The 12,877-nt window shown below is 41.9% G+C and overlaps 1 protein-coding gene across 2 annotated transcripts in view; it reads left to right on the top strand.

The window, feature by feature from the left end:
- Positions 1-12,468, top strand: part of GALNT14 (polypeptide N-acetylgalactosaminyltransferase 14) — a 524,060-nt gene extending 511,592 nt beyond the window's left edge. For both annotated transcript variants that reach the window (XM_056568538.1, XM_056568539.1), the window contains 2 exons: positions 7,375-7,494; positions 9,089-12,468. In XM_056568538.1, coding sequence (XP_056424513.1) covers positions 7,375-7,494; positions 9,089-9,256 — 288 coding nt within the window. In that variant the 3' untranslated portion in view covers positions 9,257-12,468. The remainder of the gene's footprint in view (positions 1-7,374; positions 7,495-9,088) is intronic.
- The last annotated feature ends 409 nt before the right edge of the window (positions 12,469-12,877 follow it).

Consider the following 12,877-nt stretch of genomic DNA (forward strand, 5'->3'; position numbering starts at 1 on the left):
CTCAGGATTTCATTATTGAACAGGGATATTTGCTCTTTGGTGCCACTTTTTCCTTTTTTCTTTGGACTTTGATATAACTACTATAATACTGCCCCTATATACAAGAATATAACTACTATAATACTGCCCCTATATACAAGAATATAACTACTATAATACCACTCCTATATACAAGAATATAACTACTATAATACTGCTCCTATATACAAGAATATAACTACTATAATACTGCTCCTATATACAAGAATATAACTACTATAATACTGCTCCTATATACAAGAATATTACTACTATAATACTGTCTCCTATATACAAGAATATAACTACTATAATACTGCTCCTATATACAAGAATATAACTACTATAATACTGCTCCTATATACAAGAATATAACTACTATAATACTGCTCCTATATACAAGAATATAACTACTATAATACTGCCTCCTATGTCAAGGAATACATTTTATCTCAAACACTAGAACAGTACTGTACAATCCTTAGTGGTCAGTTGCATCCGTAGTTGCTGCCATTACTCAGAATAATATCTTCATAGTAACCTTGGGTTGCAGTGTAATATGTTGCAGTATGATATTTTGAAGTGTCATGTTTTGCAGTATGATTTGTTGCAGTATCATATGTTGCAGTATGGTGTTGCACTGTGATGTGTTGCAGTATGATATCTGGAAGTGTCATGTGTTGCAGTATGATGTGTTGCAGTACAATATTTTGAAGTGTCATGTGTTGCAGAAGGATATGTAGAAGTATGATGTGTCACAATATGATATGTAGCAGTATGATATGTAGCAGTATGATGTGTCACAGTATGATATGTAGCAGTATGATATGTAGCAGTATGATATGTAGCAGTATGATGTGTAGCAGTATGATGTGTCACAGTATGATATGTAGCAGTATGATGTGTAGCAGTATGATGTGTCACAGTATATGTCACAGTATGATATGTTGCAGTATGATATGTTGCAGTATGATGTGTCACAGTATGATGTGTAGCAGTATGATGTGTAGCAGTATGATGTGTAGCAGTATGATGTATTGCAGTATGATGTCTTGCAGTATGATGTGTCGCAGTATGATGTCTTGCAGTATGATGTGTCGCAGTATGATGTGTCACAGTATGATGTGTCACAGTATGATATGTAGCAGTATGATGTGTTGCAGTATGATATGTAGCAGTATGATATGTAGCAGTATGATGTGTCACAGTATGATATGCAGCAATATGATGTGTAACAGTATGATGTGTTGCAGTATGATATGTAGCAGTATGATATGTAGCAGTATGATGTGTCACAGTATGATATGCAGCAATATGATGTGTAGCAGTATGATGTGTCACAGTATGATGTGTAGCAGTATGATGTGTCACAGTATGATGTGTAGCAGTATGATGTGTAGCAGTATGATGTGTTGCAGTATGATGTGTTGCAGTATGATGTGTCTCAGTATGATGTGTAGCAGTATGATGTGTTGCAGTATGATATGTAGCAGTATGATGTGTCACAGTATGATGTGTAGCAGTATGATATGTAGCAGTATGATATGTAGCAGTATGATGTGTAGCAGTATGATGTGTAGCAGTATGATGTGTAGCAGTATGATATGTAGCAGTATGATGTGTCACAGTATATGTCACAGTATGATATGTAGTAGTATGATGTGTTGCAGTATGATATGTAGCAGTATATGTAGCAGTATGATGTGTAGCAGTATGATGTGTCACAGTATGATGTGTAGCAGTATGATGTGTCACAGTATGATGTGTAGCAGTATGATGTGTCACAGTATGATGTGTAGCAGAATGATGTGTTGCAGGGGAGGGCAGTATGATATGTCACAGTATGATATGTTGCAGTATGATGTGTCACAGTATGATGTGTAGCAGTATGATGTGTTGCAGTATGATGTGTTGCAGTATGATGTGTTGCAGTATGATGTGTAGCAGTTTGATATGTAGCAGTATGATATGTTGCAGTATGATATGTAGCAGTATGATATGTAGCAGTATGATGTGTCACAGTATGATATGTAGCAGTATATGTAGCAGTATGATGTGTTGCAGTATGATATGTAGCAGTATGATGTGTAGCAGTATGATGTGTAGCAGTATGATGTGTTGCAGTATGATATCTAGCAGTATGATGTGTAGCAGTATATGTCACAGTATGATATGTAATAGTATGATATGTAGCAGTATGATGTGTTGCAGTATGATGTGTAGCAGTATGATGTGTTGCAGTATGATATGTAGCAGTATGATGTGTCACAGTATGATATGTAGCAGTATGATATGTAGCAGTATGATGTGTAGCAGTATGATGTGTTGCAGTATGATATCTAGCAGTATGATATGTAGCAGTATGTCACAGTATGATATGTTATAGTATGATATGTAGCAGTATGATGTGTCACAGTATATGTCACAGTATGATATGTAGCAGTATGATGTGTAGCAGTATGATGTGTAGCAGTATGATGTGTCACAGTATGATGTGTAGCAGTATGATGTGTAGCAGTATGATGTGTCGCAGTATGATGTGTAGCAGTATGATGTGTCAGAGTATGATGTGTAGCAGTATGATGTGTCGCAGTATGATGTGTAGCAGTATGATGTGTCAGAGTATGATGTGTAGCAGTATGATGTGTTGCAGGGGAGGGCAGTATGATATGTTGCAGTATGATATGTAGCAGTATGATATGTAGCAGTATGATATGTAGCAGTATGATATGTAGCAGTATAATGTGTAGCAGTATGATATGTAGCAGTATGATGTGTAGCAGTATGATGTGTAACAGTATGATATGTAGCAGTATAATGTGTAGCAGTATGATGTGTAGCAGTGTGATATGTAGCAGTATAATATGTAGCAGTATAATGTGTAGCAGTATGATGTGTAGCAGTATGATGTGTAGCAGTATAATGTGTAGCAGTGTGATATGTAGCAGTATGATATGTTGCAGTATAATGTGTAGCAGTATGATATGTAGCAGTATGATATGTTGCAGTATAATGTGTAGCAGTATGATGTGTCACAGTATGATGTGTAGCAGTGTGATATGTAGCAGTATAATATGTAGCAGTATAATATGTAGCAGTATAATGTGTAGCAGTATGATGTGTAGCAGTATGATGTGTAGCAGTATAATGTGTAGCAGTGTGATATGTAGCAGTATGATATGTTGCAGTATAATGTGTAGCAGTATGATGTGTCACAGTATGATATGTAGCAGTATGATATGTAGCAGTATAATATGTAGCAGTATAATATGTAGCAGTATAATATGTAGCAGTATGATATGTAGCAGTATAATATGTAGCAGTATGATATGTAGCAGGGGAGGGCAGTATCTTCTCTTGTGCAGCAGGCATCTCCCTCTCGCTCCCTATATTTATATCACACACTGTATACATAGTAGTAGCGGTGTACACGTGTGATTCATGTGTCGTCTCCTTCTATTCGCAGACAGTCATAAATTCTTCTCAGATTCGGTTTCTTCCCGTCCCCTCCATCATTCTGACATCTTAGTTTTAATTAAAGTCATTGCGGCTGAGTGAGTGCGACATGATTCATACGCCGCCTCTCAGATCAATTAGAGAATGGTTCTGCAATTAAAAGTGTCATAATAATATTGATCTAAGAGAGACGGAAGCCATTATAAATCCTTAATAACAATACACACAATTCACGTTCGGCGTCGGCGGAGGGGAACACAATATTGAGTTTCACTATAAAGATAGACTGATGAGGCCATTATGGGGGGTTGTTCAGTTTAGAAAATTCTGAGTTAATGCTGGGGAAAAGCGGGGGTAGGGGTGGAGTCCGCATTAAAGGGGGTACTCCGCCCCTAGACATCTTATCCCCTATCCAAAGGATAGGGTATAAGATGTCTGATCGCGGGGGTCCGGCCGGTGCACAGAGCGAACTTCGCTCCATGCTGGATGACTGGCGGAGGCTGGTGATGTCACGGCCACGCCTGCTTGTGATGTCACAGCCACGCCCCCTCAATGCAAGTATATGGGCGTGGCCGTGACGTCATGAGCCTCCGGCGCTCTAAACGAACGCCGAGTGCAGCAGGGAGATCCAACATTTTGTCCCCTATCCTTTGGATAGAAGATAAGATGTCTAGGGGCAGAGTACCCCTTTAAGGAACATCATCTTTTAGCCAAAATAGCGAGGTCCCTCTCTCTTTCTCTGAAGGACTTGACATGTGTAATGCCTCTTTTCTCCTGTGGTGGCACTGCAGGAGAAATTAGGTCTTTCTGCTCCATAGATTAAATGGGCACAGTCACCAACTTATTTTTTTTGTTACACTTTCATAATAATTTTTTTTTTAAATTAAAATATTGTGTTTTATATTTGAAAACCGGCCACTAGGGGTCTCCCTCCTTGTGGCCGGCTGCAGCCTGCTGTGACGTCACAACTGAATTAGGACAGATGTCAGTCCTAATTCAGTCAGCCTGCGCTCACTCCCTGCCTGTCAAACAGACAGGCGGGAGCGAGCGCTGAGAACACAGAGGATGCGCGCATTGGCTCCCTGGCCTTACACGCTGGCCCCGCCTCCCTGCATATACATGCCGCTCATGCTGCATCAGGACTGTCCTGCAGGGGGGGTCAGTGAGTTGCGGGGTTCGGGGTAGCGGTTTGCGGGCGGCCGCAGCCATAGCCGTAACAAAGATATTATTTTCAACACACGGTGCCTCCAGTTGTTTTACCACTACAACTCCCAGCATGACCTGACAGCCAATAGATGTCAGGGCAAGCTGGGAGTTGTAGTGGTGAAACAGCTGGAGGCGCCCTGTATAGAAGAGCTAAAGGCGGAAGTTGGCCGCCTGCAGGCATCAGTGACGTCGCGCCTGCTGGGGAAGTCTGCCTGGAAAGTGAGCACACTACCAGGGAGACAAAAAGGCATTTCTAATATAGTAAAAAAAAAAAAAAAAAAATTAAAGGCAGGAAGGGGTTTAGGGATAGATGGACAATAGGAAGGGACAGGAAAAGATGGAGGGAGCTACCCTTTAAAGTTAATCCCTGATGATGCCAACAGGAAGACATGTTTTGATCAACTCATTGTTGAAGAAACATTCCCCCCCATGATCTAGAATGGATAAGCAGTATAACACCTAACACTTCTTAAAGGGGTACTCCCGTGGAAACCTTTTTTTTTTTTTTTTTTTTTTTAATCAACTGGTGCCAGAAAGTTAAACAGATTTGTAAATCACTTCCATTAAAAAATCTTAATCCTTCCAGTACTTTTTAGGGGCTGTATAGTAAAGAGAAATCCAAAAAAGAAATGAATTTCCTCTGATGTCATGACTACAGTGTTCTCTGCTGATCTCTGCTGTCCATTTGAGGAACTGTCCAGAGCAGGAGAAAATCCCCATAGCAAACATAGGCTGCTCTGGAAAGTCCCTAAAATGGACAGCAGAGGTCAGCAGAGAGCACTGTGGTCATGACATCAGAGGAAATGCATTTCTTTTTTGGATTTCTCTTTAGTATGCAGCCCCTAAAAAGTACTGGAAGGATTAAGATTTTTTTAATAGAAGCGATTTACAAATCTGCATAGCTAAAAGCTAAATAATCTTGAAATATTACAGGCTACTTATTTAGATACAAGATCACTTTGCTGACTTTGCTGTATAGATTGGAGAGGATATGCAGAGTCATCTCATTATCATTAGTGGGCGGGGTCAGCAGAGTAATCTCCTTATCATTAGAAGGTGGGGTCATTAGAGTCATTCATTATCATTAGAGGGCAGGGCCAGCAGTCATCTCATTATTATTAGAGGGCGGGGTCAGCAGAGTCATTCATTATCATTAGAGGGTGGGGTCAGCAGAGTCATCTCATTATCATTAGAGGGCGGGGTCAGCAGAGTCATTCATTATCATTAGAGGGTGGGGTCAGCAGTCATCTCATTATCATTAGAGGGCGGGGTCAGCAGAGTCATTCATTATCATTAGAGGGTGGGGTCAGCAGAATCATCTCATTATCATTAGAGGGCGGGGTCAGCAGAGTCATTCATTATCATTAGAGGGTGGGGTCAGCAGAGTCATCTCATTATCATTAGAGGGTGGGGTCAGCAGAGTCATCTCATTATCATTAGAGGGTGGGGTCAGCAGAGTCATCTCATTATAAGTAGAGGGCGGGGTCAGCAGAGTCATTCATTATCATTAGAGGGCGGGGTCAGCAGAGTAATCTCATTATCATCAGAGGGCGGGGTCAGCAGAGTCATCTCATTATCATTAGAGGGTGGGGTAAGCAGAGTCATCTCATTATCATTAGAGGGTGGGGTCAGCAGAGTCATCTCATTATCATTAGAGGGTGGGGTCAGCAGAGTCATCTCATTATCATTAGAGGGTGGGGTAAGCAGAGTCATCTCATTATCATTAGAGGGTGGGGTCAGCAGAGTCATCTCATTATCAGTAGAGGGCGGGGTCAGCAGAGTCATTCATTATCATTAGAGGGCGGGGTCAGCAGAGTAATCTCATTATCATCAGAGGGCGGGGTCAGCAGAGTCATCTCATTATCATTAGAGGGCGGGGTTGGCAGAGTAATCTCATTATCATTAGAGGGCGGGGTCAGCAGAGTAATCTCATTATCATTAGAGGGCGGGGTCAGCAGAGTCTCTCTCTTCCCCCCCACCCCCCTCCTTCCACAGTGACATACAGACAGCCCTTAGTTATTGCAGGTTTCCTTCATTCACCTTCAGAGCTGCTTTCACAATTCTGCTGGTTGTCTTAGGAGACGGGCATTAATTTAAAGGGGAACTCCGTTGCTAGACATCTCATCTCTTTTCCATAAGGTACGGTATAAGATGTGTGATGGCGCGACGTGCAGACACCGGGCGTTCTGAACATTATTATGTCAGCGCTGGGTTCGGAAGGCCATGGTTGTGATGCCACGCCCCCTGGTGACATCACACCATACCCCCTCCATTCATGTCTATGGGAGGGGGCGTGACGTCACGAACAGGCATTCATAAAATATTTGTATTTAGTTATGTTTTTCTCGTTAGTTTCTTTTCCGTATTTTTTGAAGATAATCAACAGTAATTGTATTTAATAGATAATAGATGTCTTCTTAAAATATAGTTAATTGTCCGAAGCGGAGAACCTCTGCTATGGAGGAGATTCATGCAAACCTGCGCAGAGGAAAAGCTGCCCAGTTGCCCATAGCAACCAATCAGATCGCTTCTTTCATTTTCAAAAAGGCCTCTGCAAAATGAAAGGAGCGATTTGATTGGTTGCTATGGGCAACTGGGCAGCTTTTGCTCTGCACAGGTTTCCCCCCCCCCCCCCCCCCCCAATAGGTTTCCCACCGGTTATGTAGACTTTTCTTTATGTGTTGTCTCCTCCAGGAATGGATCTACACTCAGGTTCAGCAGATCAGCCAGCAGGATCTGTGTCTGTCGGTGCACACCCTATTCCCAGGGACCCAGGTGGTCCTCTTACCCTGTAAAGACGGAGATGGCAGACAGGTAAGTTATGCATCATGGCGGAATATCACCAGAAATATTCCATGTAATGTCATGGAATCCCTATAGATGGCGATAGAAGCCTCTGCCCCGTCCCCATGGACATTCCCTCATATTCTGATCTCCTGTGTCTGATTTATCTTCTATATTGTGATACATTAGGTGTACGGCCGCTAGGACATAGGCCACGAGGTCACCATATATATTATTTACAAGACTCTAAGGCAGTGTTTTTCCAACCAGGGTGCCTCCAGCTGTTGCGCAACTACAACTCCCAGCATGCCCGGACAGCCTACGGCTGTCCGGGCATGCTGGGAGTTGTACTTGTGCAACAGCTGGAGGCACCCTGGTTGGGAAACACTGCTCTAAGGGTCTAGTCTAACTTTGAAAAATAATTAATCCACCTACAAAAGTGAAAAGATTTGTCTGAATTACAATGCGGTCCTTTATTTTATATTATAAAAACATCTTCTGACAACAAAACAATAAACTATTTCAACCAGCTTATAATTCATTATGGGAAAATATTCCAGTTCTCACAGCGGCCACTAATTTAGACACAAGATCACTTGTCTGCTTTACTGTATAGATTAGAGAGGTATGCAGAGTCATCTCATTATCAGAGGGCAGGGTCAACAGAGTCCTCTCATTATCAATAGGGGGGGGGAACCAGCAGAGTCATCTCATCATTAGAGGGAGGAGCTAGCAGAGTCATATCATTATCATTAGAGGGAGGAGCTAGCAGAGTCATATCATTATCATTAGAGGGAGGAGCTAGCAGAGTCATATCATTATCATTAGAGGGCATGGTTAGGAGAGTCATCTCATTATTATTAGAGGGAGGAGTCAGCAGAGTCATCTCATTATCATCTGAGGGCAGGGTCAACAGAGCCTTCTCATTATCAATAGGGGGTGGAGTCAACAGAGTCATCTCATCATTAGGGGGAGGAGCCAGCAGAGTCATATCATTATTAGAGGGAGGAGACAGCAGAGTCATCTCATTATCATTAGAGGGAGGAGCCAGAAGAGTAATCTCATTATTATTATTAGAGGGAGGAGACAGCAGAGTCATCTCATTATCATTAGAAGGAGGAGCTAGCAGTCATATTATTATCATTAGAGGGAGGAGCCAGCAGAGTCATCTCATTATTATTAGAGGGAGGAGCCTGGAGAGTCATCTCATTATCATTATAGGGAGGAGCCAGCAGAATCATCTCACCATTAAACAGAGGAGCCAGCAGTAATTTCATTATCATAGCGGGCTGGTGGGGGGGGGGGGGGGGGGTCATTGTACTGCTGGACACCTAGATAAAGCAGGATAATAACACTATACTCAGAGATAGTCCTCTGTATACCGCACTTGGGGAGGAGCTGTACTCCATTATTTCTAGTCTGTGATTCCTTACTGCCCATTGACTCCCATTCCGTGCAGCGGCCATAAAGCAAAGGACACAATTCTGTGTGGGCAGAATCGGCAATTTAGAAAATTCTGTCCCCTTTTTCATGGGGTTAAATACTTTTACGTAGGATTGTGAAGAGCTGCAGGACGTTCTTCTAGCGTCTCTGTGTAACGTTTGTGTCTTCTTCTTGGCCTCAGAGATGGAGTAAAGTTGGCTCCCACATCGAACACATGGCGTCTCACTTCTGCCTGGATACGGAAATCATCGGCGACACCGACGAAAACAACAGAGAGATTGTGATCAACCCGTGCGAGACGACGGCCATCAGTCAGCGCTGGGAAATGGTCCTTCACGACTTCCACTGAGGGCAATGAAACCATCTCACTAGAAAATTGAAAAGGCTCGCGGCAAACTCCGCAGCGCGCCATCGCTTAGAGTCAAGTGAACGCTGCACTGATGCAGTACGTAATACGGGAACGGTGTGATGATCGAGGAGCTAAAAATCAGCAGACAGGAGAAGGACAATGAGGGTGCGGAAGGTTGAAGGGCGACAAATCGAGGATATTACAAAAACATGATATGACTTTTAGTTTTTTCCAGTTTCGGGTCATTGTAAGGACTGGAGAAAAGACTTGGCCCATGAGGGTTCCTACGATCATCACTCATCAAGATAAAAGCACACGGGAGGGAAGACGACGGGGGGAGGGGGGGTCTGATCAACGTTCATACTTTAACTTAAAGTGCAGGTTCACATTTTTTATTTTATTCTGTATGACATTTTTTTCTAAATTTTAAAGAGGTCCCTAACCCAATCCTCCAGGACACCAACAGTCCAGGATTAGAATTTTCCCCCTGTTCTTTTCCAGTGGAGTAAGTGAAAAAAAAAACTGGATTGAGGACTGGGTTGGGGACCACTGCTTTAAAGGGGTACTCCGGTGGAAAACTTTTTTTTGAAAATGAACTGATAATGAACTGATAAAAAATGAAGAAAGATAAACAGATTTCTAAATTACTTCTATTAAAAAAAATCTTTACCCTTCCAGTACTTATTAGCAGCTGTATGTCTAGTCCACAGTGCTCTCTGCTGACACATCTGTCCATGTCAGGAACTGTAAAGAGCAGTAGAAGTTTGCTATGGGGATTTTCTCCTGCTCTGGACAGTTCCTGATACAGGCATCAGGCGTCAGCAGAGAGCACTGTGGAATAGATAAAAAAAGAAATAAAAAAATAAAAGAATTTCCTCTATAGTATACAGCTGCTAATAAGTACTGGAAGGGTGAAGATTTTTTTATAGAAGTAATTTACAAATCTGTATAACTTTCCAGCACCAGTTGATTTTAAAAAAAAATGTTTTTTAAAGGGGTATTCCAGTCGAAAACTTTTTTTTTTTTTTTTTTTTAAATCAACTGGTGCCAGAAAGTTATACAGATTTTTACATAACTTCTATTTAAAAAAAAATCTAATCCTTCCAGTACTTAGCTGGAAGTTCTTTTCTTTTTCAATTTCCTTTCTGTCTGACCACAGTGCTCTCTGCTGACACCTCTGTCCATGTCAGGAACTGTCCAGAGCAGGAGCAAATCCCCATAGCAAACCTATCCTGCTCTGCACAGTTCCTGACATGGACAGAAGTGTCAGCAGAGAGCACTGTGGTCAGACAGAAAATAAAGAAAAGAAAAAAAACTTCCTGTGGAGCATACAGCATCTGATAAGTACTGGAAGGATTAAAATGTTTTAATAGAAGTGATTAAACAAATCTGTTTAACTTTCTGGCTCCAATTCATTGAAATTTTTTTTTTTCCCCACTGGAGTACCCCTTTAATGTACTGATCTAATGCTCCAGTCACATCCAGAGCTGCATCAAAAGATGTTTAGTCTTCAAATGTGATGTTTAGATTAGACTAGTAATTTTTAGATACCGAAACAGCAGGGGCGTGTTAGCTCAGAAGAAGGAATGACTTGGATGTCACTGCAGTATAGTATAAGGTAATAATGGGTCGGTATGGTAATGTATCTGGAAGGTTCTGAAGGTGAACCTGTGCTTTAAAGGGGTACTCCCGTGGAAAAAAAAAATTCTAAATCAACTGGGGCCAGAAAGTTAAACAGATTTGTAAATTACTTTTATTAAAAAATCTTAATCCTTCCAGTACTTATTAACCGCTGAATACTACAGAGGAAATGGTTTTCTTTTTGGAACACAGTGCTCTCTGCTGACACCTCTGTCCATTTTAAGAACTGTCCAGAGTAGGAGAAAATCCCCATAGCAAACATATGTTGCTCTGGACAGTTCTTAAAATGGACAGAGGTGTCAGCAGAGAGCACTGTGGTCGTGATGTCAGCTGAGAGCTCTGTGTTCCAAAAAGAAAACCATTTCCTCTGTAGTATTCAGCAGCTAATAAGTACTGGAAGGATTTTGATTTTTTTAATAGACGTTATTTGCAAACCTGTTTAACTTTCTGGCACCAGTTGATTTAAAAAAAAAAAAAGTTTTCCACGGGAGTACCCCTTTAAAGGGTGCCTGTCGCTTAAAAACAAAAAAAAACATGTCCAAGGGACCTGCTCCTCTACATCTCTCTGTGCCAGCAACCAAGACAATCCCATAGACTAGTGTTTCCAAACCAATATGCCGTTGGCTGTCCGGGCATGCTGGGAGTTGTAGTTTTGAAACAGCTGGAGGCACCCTGGATGGGAAACACCATTCTGATTAATTGTTGTTGGTCTCCCATCCACTGCCCAGACCATGATACTTGCTGCTTAGCATACTCTCCTCCTGGCCCCTTCTAGCAATCGGTCAGGGTCTGACCACTCAGACCCCAACAGATCAAAACTTGTCTTGTCTCAGAGACATGTGAAAAGTTTCGATCAGTCAGGGTTGGAGTGTTCAGACTGATCACTAGAACGAAAGGCGAGAGAAGCAAGTGGCCAAGTGCTCCTCTACAGCTCTCTAAATCCCATAGACTAGTGCTTCCCAACCAATATGCCTCTAACTGTTGCAAAACTACAACTCCCAGCATGCCCGGACAGCCGTTGGCTGTCCGGGCATGCTGGGAGTTGTAGTTTTGTAACAGCTGGAGGCACCCTGGATGGGAAACACTGTTCTGATTCATTGTTGTTGGTCTCCCATCCACTACCCGGACCATGATACCTGCTGCTTAGCATACTCTCCTCCTGGCCCCTTCCAGCAATCGGTCAGGGTCTGACCACTCAGACCCCAACAGATCAAAACTTGTCTCTACTAGAACATGTTCAAGTTTTTTTGTTTTTTTAAAGTGACAGCGCCTATTTAAAGTCATTGGTCCACTTTGTATCCACATGGCAAGGGGGGCGGAGCAGAGCTCCTGACCTCATGTATAATATAAAAGATATATTTTATTTGTATATTTATGAAACACAGATTAATTTATGATGAATTCTAATGGGAACTGAAATCGGCACAAAAACTAAAACTGGATGGAATATTGACACGGTCACTTGGAAATAAAAAATAAATTAATAAATAAATAAAAACTTGCACAAAAGTTTTTTAAAACGTCTTAAAGGGGTTATCCAGGAATTGAAAAACAGAGCTAATTTCTTTCAAAAACCGCTCCCTGTCTGTCTCCAGGTTGGGTGCGGTTCTGCAGCTCAGTTACATTGAAGTAAATGGAGCCAAGTTGTAATACCGCACCCAACATGGAGACAGACAGGGAGCGTTTTTTTTTAGAGAAATTAGCTCTGTTTTTCAATTTCTGGATAACCCCTTTAATGGCGAATTGGTTACTCTGAAAAGGAACATCTTTAAGAAATAAAATCATTTTTTTCACAAGGGGGCGCTCTTGTTTCCTATTACAAAATCTGTGCGCTGTATGGTGTTATTATTTGGGCAGCATTACATGGGTAGTGTATGGTCATAGTGTATGGCCCCCTCCGTGTATGGGTAGATCTGTGAGGGTCCACCTCCTGGCACCTCAACTATGAGCTGTCTGAGGGGGCGCTGCAAGGTGCTATAC

The sequence above is a fragment of the Hyla sarda genome, chromosome 3, assembly GCF_029499605.1.
Source record: "Hyla sarda isolate aHylSar1 chromosome 3, aHylSar1.hap1, whole genome shotgun sequence".
Classification (NCBI taxonomy): domain Eukaryota; kingdom Metazoa; phylum Chordata; class Amphibia; order Anura; family Hylidae; genus Hyla; species Hyla sarda.